We start from the raw sequence: 17,056 nt of genomic DNA on the forward strand, positions 1-17,056 counted from the left end.
TAAGTTACTTGACCTCTAGTTTTCCTTATTTATACCTACCAGATACATGCAATGTAAATATTTGATGTTAAAATAACACATTAAATAATAAAGCATGTTAATGCTTGAAAATAAAATAAGTGCTTTCCTGTTTTGAAACCTAATATCTAGTCCATTTCTTTAAGGTGCCAATAGGTTTGATACCCACGAATCTAGAAACCAGGTTTAAAGCAAAACTCCTGAAAACAGTTGTCTGTACTTACTTCCCTCCCTTCGCCTCTCAGCTTTTCTCAACCCCTCCACTCAGACTTCCGCCACTCATTCTAAACCTACTGTTCCCCATGACTTCCAGCAACCTCTGTCTTGGTAAATCCAATTGTCAATTCTCTGTCCTTTTCTTTTTCTTTCTCTTTTTCCCTTTCCCTTTCCCTTTCCTTTCCACGGTACTGGAACTCAGGCCCTCAAGCTTGCCAAGTAAGCACGCCTCAATCCTTTTGCTTTTTTTAGTTTGTTTTTCAGACCTTAGTCCTCCTACCTGCACCTCTTGAGTATCTGGGGTTACAAGCATGAGCTACCATACCTCTATATCTGGTCCCCTTTGTCATTTTCTTTCTTTTTTTTTAAGCACTGGGATTTGAACTCAGGGCCTCATGCTTGTTAGGCAAGTGCTGTACTACTTGAGCCACTCTGCCAGCCCTCTTTTGGGTTGGGTATTTTCAAAATAGGGTCTTGTAAACTATTTGCCTGGAGCTGTCTTTGAACCATGATCCTTCTCATTTCTTGTGTCCCAAGTAGCTAGGATTACAGGTGTGAGTCACCAGCATCTGGCTATCGTTTTCTTAATTGACCTCTCTTGGTATTTGAGAACAACTGTTGACTTGTATCTTGAAACATCGTCTTCACTTGGCTTGTGGGTCAGTTACTTCCTCATTTCCACCCCCTCTCAGCTCCATTCTCCTCCCCTATGGGTTAGGCTAGCACCTCTCCTGGTAACTTCTCCCTCACCCCTCACCTACACTCATCCCCTGAATGATCCCATCCAGTCCTGGGACTTCAAATGTCAATGACACGACACGATTCCCTCTCCCAGCAGTAGTCTCCCTCATGGTCTGCATTTGGTCTGATAGCTTGGACTTAACATTTCCAAATCTAAGTTCCCACCCAGGCCACCACTAACTACCTTCTCCCCAAATAATTGTCATCTCATTAAGTGACATCACCCTTCATTTAGTTGCTTGGACCAAAAAGCTGGGAGTCCTCTCCGATCCCTCTCCCCCCGTTAATTCATCAGCAAATCCCTCAGTTCTACTTTTAAAACTCAGTCCCAAGTCTGATTACATCTCCTCCACTGCGGCCACCTTAGTCACCTTGGATCCACCCCCTCCCACCCCAGAATATCCCTTCTTCCACAGCCAGAGGAGTCTTTCAAAAATCATACATTAGCTCATGGTCTGTCATGTGAGGTTCTTTTGGCCTCAAACAGCAATTTCTAATGTTCTCTTTCCAGGGAAAAAAGTCTGCATATTCTCAAATTATATTTGTAACAAATACATATAATATACATAATAATACATATACATATAATATATATAAGTGTATACATGTAAATTATTTCCTTTTAAAAGTGAAACCAGCTAGGCATGGTGGTGTACATCTACAATCCCAGCACTCAGGAGCTCAGGAGGCTGCAACAGGAGGATCACAAGTTCTAGGCCAGCTTGGACTACAATAGTGAGACCCTGTGTAAAAAAGAAGAAAAAAAATCATTCTTTGTATGCAGTTTTTTTTTTTTCTTAGTATATTACTGAGATCTTTCAACGTTACTGCCTTATCCTTCTGTCATATTCTAGTTTGAATTCAGGGACTTGCACTTGACTAGGCAGGTGCTCTGCCACTTGAGCCACACCCCCAGCCCTCTTTCCACATTCTTTATAACATGTAGATAGCCGTATTTTATTTTTCCCTTCCCCTACTTATGGACACAGGTTGTTCCCAGTTTACAAGTCATGCTCTGATACGTCATATAGAACTAGAGAGCTTACTTGTCCTGCTACTTACTAGCTGTGTGACATTGGACAAGCCACTAAATTTGTATTGGCCTCATTTTGCCTATCTGTAAAATGGTGGTAATTATAGTAACCACTTCATAGACTTGTGGTAAAAATTTAATAAGTTAATATGTGCAAACAAATTTAGAACAGAGCCTGACACATGATAAATCCTAACGTTAGCTGGCTTTTTGGTTTTTTTGCTCTATTCTGTTCAATTAACTAGACTATTTCTTTTTCAGTACTAAACTATTTAAATTATTTTAACTTTATGATATACTTTAATATCTAGTAGAACCTGGCATAGTGGGTACATGCCTGTATTCCCAGTACTCAGGAGGCTGATGGAGGAGTATTGCAAGTTCGAGGTCACCCAGGGCTACATAGTGAGACACTGTCTCAAAAAACAAAACAAAACAAAAATCTAGTAGAAGTTATAGAAATGTCTTTTTGCAAGTAATCAGTCGATTGCTTCTCTTGGAATCCAGCCCTGAGTTAATATCTAAATATTAGCCCAAACTGAGCACCAGTGGCTCACACCTATAGTTCTAGCTACTCAGAGATCAGGAGGATCAAGGTTCAAAGCCAGCCCCGGCTAATGGTTCGGGAGATCCTGTCTTGAAAAAAACCATCACAAAAAAAAAAAAAAAAAAGGACTGGTGGAGTGGCTCAAGGTGTAGGCCCTGAGTTCAAACCCCAGTACTGCAATAATTAATTAATTAATTAATTAAATGAAATAAATGAATAAATAAATATTAGCCCATCCTTACATTTTTAGGATGAACTCTCACTTGGTCCTGGTTTATTATTCTCTTAATGTACAATTGAATTGCATTTGCCAATATCTGAAGTTTTTGTACCAGTGTTCCATAAATGAGACTGGTTTATACTTGGGTTTTATTGTACTGGCTTTATCAAGCCAGTGTTGTGTGAGGCCTATTGAACAATTTTTTTTTATTCATATGTGCATACAATGTTTGGGTCATTTCTCCCCCCTCCCCCTACCCCATCCCTCTATTGAACAATTTAAAGTCTTCCTTCTTTATGCTTGGAGAAAGTTGGAGTCCATCCCCAATTCTTTCGGGAGGAAGAAGCTGGGTTGGTGCTGGGGACCAGACTCAGGGCCTCAAGCATGCTAAGCCCATGCGCTGCCATTGAGCTGCACCCCAGCACTCCATCTCCAGTACCTAAGTCCTTTCCCAAGCGAGTGCAAAGCCCAGCTTCCTGAATGCTCTTGTGACTCTGTTCCAGGCCTATGACTTTCTGGGAGCAGCCCTTGCACATTCCTTTTGGGCTAGTCCTCTAAAGCGACCCCACTCCCCAAGGGGCAGGTTGGTTCTGGGAGACTGGCATCTGTCATCTGTGTCCCCATTGGGCAGACAATCAACCTGGTGAATCGCTCTTCCCATCATCTTTTCTCTCTTAGCTCCCATCTGCATTTTCTTTATAACCAGCTAAAGTTACTTAGCTTCAGTCCAAAGATGAAATTTTTCTTGGCTAGTTTGAATACGGTTGCAGCAGCTGTGTTTTAAGAATTTTGGCTTTGGTTTTTCATTTTGTTTAAAATGGAGCAATGGAAGTGATTAGAGCAAGTTGGTTACTTTCTACTCTTAAAAAAAAAGTATGCCTTTTTATTGTGGTTCTATCTCTTCAAAAACAAACAAAAAGGCTCAACCATGAATTTGGCATACTCACTGACCGCTCTGAGGTAGGAAAGACAAGCCAAGGCTGAAGAAAGAAATGATTGAGGATTTCGAGTTACATGGCCAGGCTGTGAGCTTCAGAGACCTTGTTCAGCGTATTTTCATTGGAGAATTAGTGCAGCTCAGCAAGAGCCAAACCAGTGGCTTCATAGCCTCAGTTTGAGAAAATGTATTTCTCCTTTGCTTTTCCTTCTCTCTTCCTGTTTTCCCTTCCCCTTTTTCTATTCTCTTCTCTCCCCTTCCTCCTTTCTCCTTTCACCTTCCTTTCTTTGCTCTTCTTTCTTCATTTCTCTAAAACCCCAGGAAATGAAATGTTGGGCCTTCAATCCTAAAATGGAAAATGAAAAACCCTCAAATGTCAGGAAATTCCAAAGATAAGGTTCCTACAGCAACATTAACTTGGTTATGTATGTTTTATGGCATATATTTAATAACTTTGGCAGGAAGACCTAAGGCTAACATTTAACAAGAAAAGTTATTATTTTTTATGTGTAAGCAGCATCCCGAATTCACAGGCATCTGCATACTCAAAAATACTTTAGCTTAAATTCAAATTTCTAAATTTTAGATTAATTTGGGTGTGTGACAGAGTTTTTAGATCTTTATGAAAACAAATCGCTACATCAGCCAAGATTTCAGCTTTTCAGCTGATTGGGCAGCATGTACACCCAGCCTTTCCTTGGGCGTTAATACAAGACCCTGAGAATTTTTTGAGGACATGAAAGCTTGGTTGTTTTATGACTGCCCAGGGACACTGTGCAGGTATGGATTCTATCATTTCCACCTTCCCTAGGGCTGGTAGTTTTCCCCCAGAACTCCCTGGCTGGGCAGCAACCCTATCATGGGCTTAACAATTAAAGTTAATTTTTAAGTCATGCTGCAATCACTCTCAGTCATAAAAGGACACTATCCCAGTCAAAATGATGTCAACCCAAAAGGCAACTCTGAATCACTATGTCTATACCATGAATGCTTCAAATCTTCAAAGGAGCAAATTGGTTAATTTGAGATTTAAAGCAAAAGTTACTTTGAAAGCTTCTGAGAAACCTGGCTTAGCAAGATCTTTTGTTTCAATGGTAGTTGCATTGGAAGGCGTGGTTACCGTCCCAGGTTGCTATTCTGTATCACAAGATACATCTTACTTCTCATTGGAAGGTGGAAATCATTGCATTTTGGACACCATAATGGACAGAAATAGTTTTTCCTTCTAGCATTTCTATTTTGGATCTGTGGTAGAAAAAAGCAGAAGCTCAAAGTTGGTGGTCATGGGAATCAATGGAGGAGGTGGTATGTGTAGAATACTAGCTTCTAGCTGAGATAAGCCTTCTGCTGGTATGAAAGGCAGGTGGCTCACGCTTGCAATTCTAGCTACTCAGGAGGCAGAGAGCAGGAGGATCGGGGTTCAGTTAGAAGCCAGCCCTGGTAGAGATCAAGAGATTATGAGGTTGGTGGGGAAGAAGTTCGAGAAGACCCCTCCCACCCCCATCTCAACCAATGGTTGGGCTTTTTGGTGCAAGCCTGTCATGCAAGCTACTCTGGCTGAAGTGTAAATAGAAAGATTGAGGGCCAGGCTGGCTTGGGTATAAATACTAGCCGGGCACCTATGGCTCAAGCCTATAATACTAGCTCAGGAGGTAGACAGCAGGAGGATTGAGGTTCGAAGCCAGCCCCAGGCAAATAGTTCTTGAGACCCTATCTTGAAAATACCTAACACAAAACAGGGCTGGTGGAGTGGCTCAAGAAGTAGAGCTCCTGCCTTGCAAGCATGAGGCCCTGAGTTCAAACCCCTGTACCACAAAAAAAAAAAAAAAGCAACTCTTTATTTGAAAAATATCTAAAGCAAAAAGGGCTGGGAGTGGGAGCATGCCTCAAGTGGTAGAGTGGCTGTCTAGCAAGCACAAGGCCCTGAGTACAAAACCTAAGTGCCAAGAAAAAAAGAACAAAACAGAGAGAGAGAGACTCTCACAGCTGGAGGTAGATGAGGGAAGTTAGAGATTGGCTGGTGTTCCTGGTTTCTAGCTCACCTGAATGATGCCTAAAATGGCAGCTGCTTCCCAGGCTGTCCACACTTACTTAGCACATCACTGATAATAATTTTGGGGGAAATTTAACACAAATAGTTGACTAAAAATTAACTCAAGACTACAACTGATTTATTTTTTAACACCAAATTAGGGATAAATTATAAGCAGTGAATGTGCCCTTAAAACCAACTTTTAGGGCTGAGGATATAGCTCAGTGGTAGAGCATTTGCCTAGCACTCATGAAGCCCTAGGTTTGATCCCCAGCACCACAAAACAAAAACAAAAACAACAAGAAAAACTTTTAAAATGTGTGATCGCTTCAGCTGAGATATATTGCTGTGAACCTATTTTGCGTTAGATGGGAATCTAGTAATGAACAAGATAGACAGAGGGACTTATTGGATATTTTTGGAAGGATTCGTTATACACTTGTAACCGTGCTAGTCCTGTGAGGACACCTAAAGTGCCATGGGAATGTTGAGCAGGTGGGGGTGGGGGTGTTGTCAGCCTGTCCGGGACCAGGGCAGGCTTGAGAGGAGGCGACACAGCCTAGGCAAGGTGGTGGATGGATGATTGGACTGAGTAAACAAATAGGTAAAGACCCAGTGTCTTTAGTGTGTTGGTGGATCTGAAAGGCAGGGGTGTGGCCAGAGGGGTCCCCAGGGTGTGAGATGAGGCCTGGGTGTCTTGTGGAGCCAGCTCTGGAAGAGCCCTGTAGACACAGAAAGGATTTGGCTCTATTACCCAAGAGCAGTGGGAAGCGGTTGAAATTTTCAAGGGAGAGATGATTGGACTTGCATCTTTAAGACATCTCCTGGTGGCAGCATGGAGGCTAAAGGGCCAGGGAAGGTGTGTAGGAACACTGAGGCCTTGGAGGCAGAACCCTGGTTAACTGGTTACGGATGGCGCTCAGGAAGAGGGAGGTTTGCAGCATACCTTTCAGGTCAAGGCACAAACACTTGACCTTTTAAGAAACCTTTTGGGGAATTATTTTGCAAATTAAAAGTTTTTCAGCCAGGCATGGTGGTGCACATGTCTAATCACAGCACTCGGGAGGCTGAGGCATGAGGGTGACAAGTTCGAGGCCAGCCTGGACTAAATTAGTGACTCTGCCTCAAAAAGCCAAGGAGTGGGGATGTAGCTCAATGGCGGAGTTCTTGCCAAGCATGCCCAAGTCACTGAGTGTGATCTCCAGCTCCGCAAAAATAAGTAAATAAAGTTTTGAAAAAAGTTTTGAAATGTGAATGACTATCTCCTAATCAGTTTTCTAAAAGAAAGTTTATAATTTTTTTTCCAGGTTGAACTTTTCAAATACTAATTAGACTGTTAGTGTCTTTTATGTGACAGGAATCAAATGTTCTTAGAAATATGGAAATATGATTAAAAAATTAAATATGTCTTGAAACCCCAGGGTGTCTCACAGTAGCCACTGGATAAAGGCTATCGCATCCCAACAACCCCTCAGAAACTCCAGACTCTTGGCCATGTTGCTTGTGCTCTGCATAAGGGAGCCATCGCTATTAAGCATCTTTTGTGGTCAGTGCATTTATTGTGGGCACATTTTAGCAGTTCAGACATGATTTCATGGGGACTTAATTATTTTAAAATTTGATCTATACAATTATTACTTCATAGGTACCTCAAATAAAATTGCTAACAATAAGCACAACATTCTAGAGCTCTCTCCATGGCAAAGAAAGGCCTCAACCCCCTTCTCTCTGAAGTCAAAACAAGGTCAAGCTCAGCCAGGGTGCTGCTCTAGTCCCACGAAGCTGAGGCTTTACGTGGAGGTGGTTCCTGCCAAGGTGTCCCTTTACTGTAGCGGAAACTGCTGTGCTTCCAGTGGCGTGATCCTGTCCTGACACTCTTTCCCCTCTGAGGGTTCATAGTTTTGTATGGAAAATTAGTTCAAGTTCAGCAAACTACAAAGCTCACCCTATTTTAATTTGGGACCTGCAAATGTTGCCATCCTTCTGCATTGCCTTGCTTGAATGCTCTGCTTAACACTTTATGTTAAAAGCGCCAGCCTTGGGCTAGCAGCGTGGCTCATGTGATAGAATGTCTGCCTTGCAAGTAGGAGGCCCTGAGTTCAATCCCCAGTGCCACCACCAAAAACGAAAAGGCACCAGTGTCCAGTCGGACTTCTCTGGTCTACTGCTTTTTCCCAGTGAGCCTTGAACAAATTACCTACATACATATAAAATGTATGTATTAGTACTAATTACTCACAAGGTGGCTGTGAACTTGGAATGGGCCAGTACAAGTAAAACTTGTAGCAGGTTCTCACTCGATAAACACTGTTGAGTGTAGGATTCCCCAGTCTCTTTGAATCGCTTGTATCCTTCCCTACCAAATGCAGTGGGCATGCTGAAGACTCTAGCGAGCATAACCTGGGTTACTCACCAGGGAAGCGGAGTTCTGGCCACTCCAGGCCTGTCTCTTCACTCTGCCCTGGGCCACAGTCCACACCCTGAACCCCGTCAGCTGCCTTCATGCCAGCCTGGCCTGGAAAATGTTGGGGTAGGCTCACTGCACATCCCACTCCCATCTCAGAGAAGACAGCTCACGCCTGCCTCCCACCCCCAGACCTAAGCTAGGCTTTGTCCTGGATGGGCCCCTTAATGGAAAGCAGAAGAGGCTCATGGAGTGGTGGCCTGTCCTTTGGGGATGATCTTCTGCAAATTAGGTGCCTGTGGCATGGGTGACAGTTTTAGCTTGTTGATCTGACTTGGACATTGCCCTCAGTGCTGCGTTCAGACCAATTCGTGAGAGAGCAAGGGTAGGGTGGGAAGAAGGGGTGATGAACTCGGCTGGGAGGCATTAGGTTTAGAACCTGAGAGGACACATGGACACTGAGCCTTGGGAAAAGCAGAGCCCAGGAAGAGAAGGAGGAGGGGGGGCTTCCAGCTGAGGCACTGAAAGCAAGAATGGGTCTGAGGGGAAAGAATGAGGACAACATGGTGCCAAGCATGGTGCCAAGCTTCTCAACCCATCTCTCTGGTGTGTGCTGGCGTCCAATCTGCTGAACAGTGCTTTAGTATTGGGGCTGGTGAAGTAGCTCAAGTGGTAGAGCATCTGCCTTGCAAGTGTGAGGCCCTGAGTTCAAACCTCAGTCCCACCAGAATTAAAAAAAGAAAAATTACCAGAGAACTGAAATGAAAAACAGTAATAATTACATAATATATAAGATATATTATATATAATAATAATTTTTAAATTATTAGATTTATACTTACAGAATTATTCTGTCCAGTTACATTTAAAGTTTCTAAATATCTACTCTCAATTTCTATAAGTATGCCATCAAGGACTGACACATAGTTTCATGCCAGCCCCATCATCACCACCTTGAGCAGCACAGCCCAAGACGTGAGCAGTCTAGATGACAAATGAGAAGCCCAAAGGAAACATGGCAGCCAGCCATGAAAGAGGGGCTGAGGAAATGGTTGGATTGTTCTAGAAGCTCACTGGTGGCCATAGGGAGCAGTTTCACAAATGGGATGCATATGGGGCCAGTCTTGAGGGCAAAGGAGAGAAGCCTGCAGGTACACACTACCCGGAACTCATATCGCACACACAGAATAGACTCTGAATCTCCACTGCCTCCCCCAGTTGAAAACTTTTGTGGAGGAAGGTGAGAAATAGCAGAGCTTCAAGGGTCGTGACAGTTTTTCAAGATGGGGAAAGAAAAGCCTGTGCATGGTTAAGGAAGCTGGGAAGGAGCTGGTGCCGGTGGTTCAGGCCTGTAATCCTAGCTGCTCAGGAGGCAGAGATCAGAAGGATCAAGGTTCGAAGCCAGCCCGGGGAAATAGTTTGTGTGACCCTATCTTGAAAAAATCCATCACAAATAAGGTCTGGTGGAGTGGCTCAAGGAGAGCAAAGATTTAATATGCTCACCTGGGCTCCCCAGAAGTTGGAAGGTGGGCAGAGGACATCTGACCAGTTCTGCCATCTCATCACACACCAATCTCTGTCCTAGTTCCCAATGGTCCAGCCTCAATTGCTCCATATCTATCTGGCTCCTCAAAAGCACCAAGCTCTCTGCAGCCTCAGGACCTTTACATGTGCTCTTCCCCTTTCCACTGTGATCTTCCTCTGGCTGAGGACTTTTGATCCTTGGGTCTCAGTGACTTTCCCAGCAAGGTCATCCCCTGGCCTAACAGGTCCTCCTTTTCACTTGTAGCAGCCTGACCTCTTCCATCATTGAACTTATGGCAGTTTATATTTATTTGTGTGTGCATTGGTTGGCTATCTTCCTCTAGAGAAGGTAGGAGGCAGGGACAGTAACTGTTTTAGTCATTCCTTGTCATTGATGCCTGAGCACAGTGTCTCCACACAGTGCATGTTCAGAGTAAAATGATTGCTGCATAATTAATTAATAGCACCACTGGAGTAGCATTCATCACTAACATTTGTTGAGTGCTTATTAGATGCCAAGGTCAGTGATGAACACCCATTCTCTTTTCTATCTTTGGACATTTTTTTTTTCTGGTGGGACTGGGGTTTGAACTCAGGGCTTCATAGTTGCAAAGTAGGCTCTTAAAGCAGGCTCTCTACTGCTTGAGCCACACCTCTAGTCCATTTTGCCTTGGTTATTTTGGAGATGGGGGTTAGTAAATTGTTTGCCCAGCTGACTTTAAACCGTGATCCTCCCAATTTCAACCTTTCAAATAGCAGGGATTACAGACATGAGCCACTACAATTTTTTTTTTCAGTACTGGGGATTGAACTCAGGACCAATAGTTGAGTCATGTCCCCAGTCCTTTTGCTTTTTTAGTTTGTCTTCCCAATGAAGTCTTGAACTGTTGCCTGGGCTAGCCTCGAACCAAGAGCCTCCTACCTCTGCCTCTCAAGTAGCTGGGATACCTGTGTGTGCTACCATACCCAGCACTTTGGATAAGCCTATAAAAATCATTACTATTTTTTAAATCAGGACACTGACTTTCAGCCCACTTGAGCAGTTCATCAGAGATGACAAGGGCTTGTGAAGAAGCCACGCCCAGCTGTGTTTTAATCTCAAAGCCACCAGAAAGGCATCTTCCCCAGGTGCCAGAAGGGCCTGGGAGTGTGGGTGAGGAAACAAAGACGATGTGCATTTTTAGGTAGCCAGCTACAATGATTTATTGTCTAGCAAGCATGAATGGAGGGTGAGAGAAGAGCAGTGATTTCTGAGCCACAGGAGGGCTGTGACCATCTGGACCCCATATGAGGAAGCGTGAGAGAAAGGACTTAGGGCCAGCACGGGGATGTGCCCTTGGACAGGTAGACAGCACATGCAGCCAGATTCCACTCGGCCCAGACGTGCTCTGAAGAAATTCCCAGTGGATCTGCTTGGGGAAGAGAATGGGACAGGCCTGGTGTCCGTCGGTCACAAAGAAAGTCATGCTTTCTCTAGACAAGGATGGAAAGAGAGGGAAGAAAAAGGCAGGAGGTGGTATGAACTGGGGAGATGGCTGCACCATTGCAGGCTGCATCATTTGACTCACTTCGTGACATTCCACTAGAAACTTTTCATGGTAGAAAACTATGGTGTGTGCCAGGTCACAAATGAAAGCCAAACCACATTTGAGCAGCTCTCTGGAGGATGGTGGGGAGCCTCAGCTTACCCTGGTAGCCACTAAGTGAGAGGTCTACACAGAACTCGTCCTCACTGCCCTCTAAAAATTAAGGCAGTGTATGATCCATAAACACTAGAGTCTACAAAGTCCAGGAGAGCAAGTGTGGAGTGGTCATTGGCCACCCTCAGTCCTGATGTGGCTTCTGTTTGTTTATTTTCTGAAGATAGGTTTATTTGCAAAGGTAGGTACACTCTGTAAGTGTACTTTACCATTTTCACTTAGCCTAACAGCATATATATTCTTGTCAGCAAAAGCTACATGTCTTACACCAGGCATGGTAGTATACATCTATAATTCCAGCACTCAGGAAACAGAGGCAGAAGGATTTTGTGTTCAAGGCCAGCCTGAGCTATGTAGTGAGATGCTATCTCAAAATAACAAAAACCAAAAAATGCTGTATTTCATGGATATTCACACCTTTTACAAAAATCAGAATTTCAGTAACAAATTTTTCCAAGAAAAAGAACCTGGGAATGGGGTGTGTATTCACTGAAGCAGCCTAAATTGATTCAAGTTCTTGGTTTTTCCCTCCCATGTTGCACAACCCAGAAAGTCCTATGAGTTTGAAGACCTACTTCAGTCTTCTTCTGAGAATAATAGGGTGGACTGGTATGCACAGACTAAGCTGAGCCTCACACGCACTTTATCTGAGGAGAACGTCTATGAAGACATTCTAGGTAAGAGGCCAAAATGACTATCTGTGAGAAAAGGGGACAGGAATTTTCTCCCCTTTCCTTGAAATGCAAACACTCAAAGACAGATGCGCTGTGGAATGAATGAGATAGTAAGGTGATAGGGGGTGGGGGGAGTGGACGTCAGTGGGATGAGTGAGGACCAGGGGCTGGAGCAGGGAGGCAGGGCTAGCAACAAATAGCCCAAGAGACAGCCTGATGGTCCAAGAAGTATGAGGACTGGAGTTTTAAGATCCAGGATGGAATCTTGGCTCTGTCACTTGTTAACTGTGATACTGAGCTGGTGACTTAACTTCTCTGAACTTGAGTCCTCTTGTCTGTATAGTGAGGATGATGGCAGATCTGTGTTTAAGGACTGGAGAGAATGTAAAAGATCTGCAAAGGCTTCCTCAATCGTAGGGGTTACTGAATGGAACAGAAAAAGAAACAGATTTGTAGTACAGACTAAATGAACATCTGTTGTTAGAAAAGTAACTGGCCTAGCTCTAATGCCTCCTCTCAGATTCCAAGTTAGTTTGGGGAGTTCAGTAATCTTCAGGGAAGATTGCAGCTTCACGGAGTTGTGAACTGAAGTAATGTCTGTCCACAGTGGCAGAAAACAGGAGCTGGAAAGAGGGAGAAACCACAGGTGCGTGTGGGGTGGGGAGACAAGGAGAGCAGTTCACACAGACAGCAGGTGTCTCCAGTACCAGAAAACCCCGTGGGCAGAGGAAGTGCAGGACTTGAAGAAGGGCTCATGTAGATGAGCCATTTGAATTGCACTGGAGTTCCATTCCAGGCATTCCACCAGGAATTTTCCACTGAAATAAAAGGGAATTTAAAGGCTCCTGTACCAGAAATGGCATTTTCTTCCTCCATTTCTTATCTCCCAGGTTAGCTCCATTCTCAGCAGTGTCCCATGATACCCGGGATAGCTGCCATCAGCTCCCTGGAATCCATGCCTTCCCTTGTGGAAGGTGAGCCTGTTCCTGCAAGTTCCAGTGGAGATCGTGAGGTTCACGCTGGCCAGGCCAGCCCAGATCCCTTGCTCACTTTCAGAGCTCGTGAATGTGATGCTGCGATTGCCATAGGCTTGGGAATCGAGGCCTTCCTGGAACTCATCACAGAGGCAGGGGTCTGGGCTTCTCAGTGGTGAAAGTCACCCAATAGGAGTGGAGTTGATCTTGTGTGGCTACATATGGGGACAGAAGGAGAAACCACAATGAAAATCAGGATCTGTTGCTAAGAGGAAGGTTGATGGCTCACCAAACAACAAACATCCCACAAGGTCAAACACAGGAAAGGTCGAGATGGTGGCCAAAGTGGTCCCATAAGGAAAATTGGCCAGGTTCCTAACCTGTTGCTTTTGACCACAGATCTGCCAATGAAGGAGAACCCTTATGAAGACATCGAGTTGCATGGCCGCTGCCTAGGCAAGAAGTGTGTCTTGACCTTTCCTGGGTCTCCCAACTCTTCCATCCCTGACACTGCCACTAAGGTATGAGTCCCTGGGGAACAGTGGCAGGAGCAGGGTCCCCAGCACCATGGCCTCCAGCAGTCTGGAAGTTTAAGGCCTCCTCCTGGATCTGTCCATCTGCTGTCTGACTGATCTTCCCCCTCTAGGATTCTTGGAACCTGCCTGCTAACAGATCCTCCTAAAATACCATTGAGCTCAGAGCCCTCCTCAGACTTGGTCCACACTGGTCAGAAGAATCTCTGAGATAGGAGACTGAAAGGCAGGGTATAAAAGAGGATTTTTTAGTATGTTCCCATCTGTGTAAGGTTTTTTGGTTTTGTTCTCATTTTTGAGACAGGGTCTCACTATGTAGCCCAGGCTGACCTTGAACTGTCCTTAATCCTTGACCTTAATCCTTATGTCTCCATTTCCTAAGTACTGGGATCACAGGTGTGCATCACAACACCCATCTCTCATTTGTGGCTTTTCTTTTTAATGGAAGAATATACAGACTTGTAAACTCACATGTGTTTATGGATATACAAGAATATCTTGTAAGGGAACCTAAGAATGGATAAGCAGGAGTCTTGTGGCCCTGTCTCAGTGTCTGAATACCTGGAGGTACTTTTGGGCTACAAGACAGAATTTCTTTTTACAGAATATCCTTTTGAACATTTTGGAGTTTTATACCATGTGTATCTTTCCTAATTGATCCTGGGCACCCATTACTACTTCATCTCTCATACTTCCTACATGCAGATGCTTCCTGCCAACAGAGCCTCCCAACTGTTCCGTGGATATTAGCAGCCAATCCTAGACAAAGGATGAAAAAAAAAAAAAGATAAGATGGGTGCCGGTGGCTCACACCTATAATCCTAGCTGCTCAGGAGGCAGAGATCAGGAGGATTGCAGTTTGAAGCCAGCCTGTGCAAATAGTTAGAACTTATCTCAAAAAAAAAAAAAAAAAAAAAATCACAAAAAAAGATTGTGATCTGGTGGAGTGGCTCAAAGTTTAGCCCCTGAGTTCAAACCCTGGTACCACAAAAAAAGAAAAAAAGATATTATCAGCAAACTTTCTCTCAAGGGTCAGAGAGTAACTATTTTAGGCTTAGTGAACCATGTGGTCTCTGTTGTGACTATTCAATACAGACATTGTAGCGGGAAGCAGCTGTAGACAATGCATAAACAAGTGAGTGTGGCTGTGTTTCAGTAAAACTTTACTTATGGGCATGCTGACGCACATCTGTAATACCTATAGTCAGGAGGTTGAGGTCAGAATATCAAAGAGTTCAAGAATATCTTGAGCTGCACAGCAAGACCCTGTCTCAAAAATAACTAAAAATCAGGACTGGAGGTGTGGCTCAAATGGTAGGGTGCCTGCCTACCAAGTGCAAATCCCTGAGTTCAAACCCTAGTATCACCAAAACAAAAAACAGAAACAAACAAAAAACCCCAAAACCTTTATTTATGGGCACTCAATTTTGAAATTTGTATAATTTACACTTATCATGAAATATTATTTATTTTTTTAACCATTTAAAAATGTAAAATCTATTCGCAGTTTGTGGTGAATCAGATGAGGCTCACAGGCTTTAATTTGTTGATCTGTGTACTCGGTCATTTCTACCTCTTCCCTGGGCTCTCACCTAGACCCCATCCCCATCATCTTAAGAGCCAGCTCAATCATGTCTTTTTCAGGAAGCTTCTTAGGCCATCTCAACCCTTTGGACTTCTTCCCCTCTGATTTCCTCTAAAACTCGAAGACTAAATCATTCATTTCACATCAAATTGCATATTGTATTGTGACATATCTTACATTGATGAGTTCAGTTGTGTTTTAAGTCATAGGATGTATCTTAAAGATATCTCCCTAGCAAGATTATGAATTCCTCAAGGCCAGACTACTTACATTCTGTTCCTTTGTGTCTCCCTAGAAGTAATTGAATATAATATTCAGTCTTCGAAGAAATTAAAGGAAGAACAAGTCTAGGCTGCAGGTCTCAACTTAAATTCCATTTTCAGGTTCTGTGTCTAGCCTGAGAACAGCAGCCCTCTTTCTGTTGGCTCCAGGGGTCAGCATTTGCTGGTGGGTGGGGATGGCTCTACAGGAGGTACGCCTTCCACACTTGGTGATCAGCAAGAGAAGCTTCTTGCTGTGGTCTTCCAGGAGGGTAGGGGTACAACCTATCATGAAGGGTACAGCTTACAGCCCCACATCAGCTGCTACAGTACCAACTCAAAACCAATTAACTGCCTCTTCTCCCCTCCTATGGAAAAAAGAATTGCCATGAATATCCATGACAACCAAACTTTATACTTTCTACTTGCCTTGGAAATGTATTCGTGTTTTCACTGGAGTATGGATGTCTCCAGCAATTGGAAAATCCTTCTTTTCCTTAAGTGGATAAGCCTGACTTAGAAAAAGGAAAGCGGTCATACCCATTCAGCCTCCTCACATCCTGCCTGGCTCCCCACTGCATGCTGGGAGTGAGTGTATCACCTCTTATGAGCAGTGAAGAACGTCTCCTTGGATCACCTCTGCGTTCAGAGCAAGGGGCTCCTCTCTCGTACCAGACAATGAAGACTGAGCAGCCCTTTCTTCCTGCTCCCGGCAGGCAGAAAAAACCTAGAGCCTTCTCTACAGAACAGCCAAACCCAGTCTTGCTGTCCAGAGGCAGCTGTCCTGAAGAAAAGAATCCTTGACCGGGGCACATGTCCAATTGCCACTGATACTTACAGGCTTCTGTAAGTCATCATCTGTGTTCATTTCTCTGCTCTCCCACATCTGCCTGTGCCCCCACTCTGAAGGTCAGCCGCAGACTCCACCACTTCCTCCATTCTACTCATCGAATATTCATTGAGCGGCTGCCACAGCTGGGCTGCATCTGGGACCTTAGCAGCAACAGAAGCAGCCCTTCTGTGTCAACCTCCTCACCAGCCGCAGAAGGGTCCTGAGCCATCTTCAGGATGTTCACCTCTTCTGGTCCCCGTGGAGAGGGAAGGTCAGTTGCACAGACTGTCCTCAGAGAGGAGTAGAGTGAGCTTGTTAAAAAGAAACGTGGGCTCCTGAGAAGATGGGACCATCTTCTTTTCTTGCTGTATGTTACCCACCATTCCCATACCTAGTCCAGCACAGGGAATATGGCAGGAACTATGAAATAAAATAAACCTGGGCTAATACAAGACACTCTTATTTACATATTGGTTCCATTCAGACAAAGAAGAGTTAGGGATTTGGGACCTGAATACAGATCAGCTCCCTCTGAGCAGGTACAAGGCTTCTTGCAATACCCTTTTCTCCACCAAGATGTATCCTGGTCAGGATCCAATATGTTCACCTCCGGAAGTGACTTGAAAGGTTTCAACAGGGAAGTTGGACCTGGGGCTAAGAGGGTCCTCTGTTTCTCCCTTTTGGACACTGCAGATCTTTTGTGGTGCCCACTGAGTCCACGTGTATAAGATTAGGGAGACTCCGTGTGTCTGTGGACAGAACTACTAGATAGAGACACACGTATTAGTCATTATGCATGTCGGGATGAGAGCCTCTGATCAAAACC

At 44.2% G+C, this 17,056-nt stretch overlaps 1 protein-coding gene across 5 annotated transcripts in view; it reads left to right on the forward strand.

Annotated features, from left to right (window-relative positions):
* Dennd2a (DENN domain containing 2A) overlaps window positions 1-17,056 on the forward strand; it is a 96,429-nt gene that overhangs the window by 40,904 nt on the left and 38,469 nt on the right. For all 5 annotated transcript variants that reach the window (XM_074062032.1, XM_074062053.1, XM_074062058.1 and 2 more), the window contains exons 4-5: window positions 11,922-12,049; window positions 13,420-13,541. In XM_074062032.1, the coding sequence (XP_073918133.1) occupies window positions 11,922-12,049; window positions 13,420-13,541 (250 nt within the window). The remainder of the gene's footprint in view (window positions 1-11,921; window positions 12,050-13,419; window positions 13,542-17,056) is intronic.

Source organism: Castor canadensis, chromosome 2, assembly GCF_047511655.1.
Source record: "Castor canadensis chromosome 2, mCasCan1.hap1v2, whole genome shotgun sequence".
NCBI classification, from domain to species: Eukaryota; Metazoa; Chordata; class Mammalia; order Rodentia; family Castoridae; genus Castor; species Castor canadensis.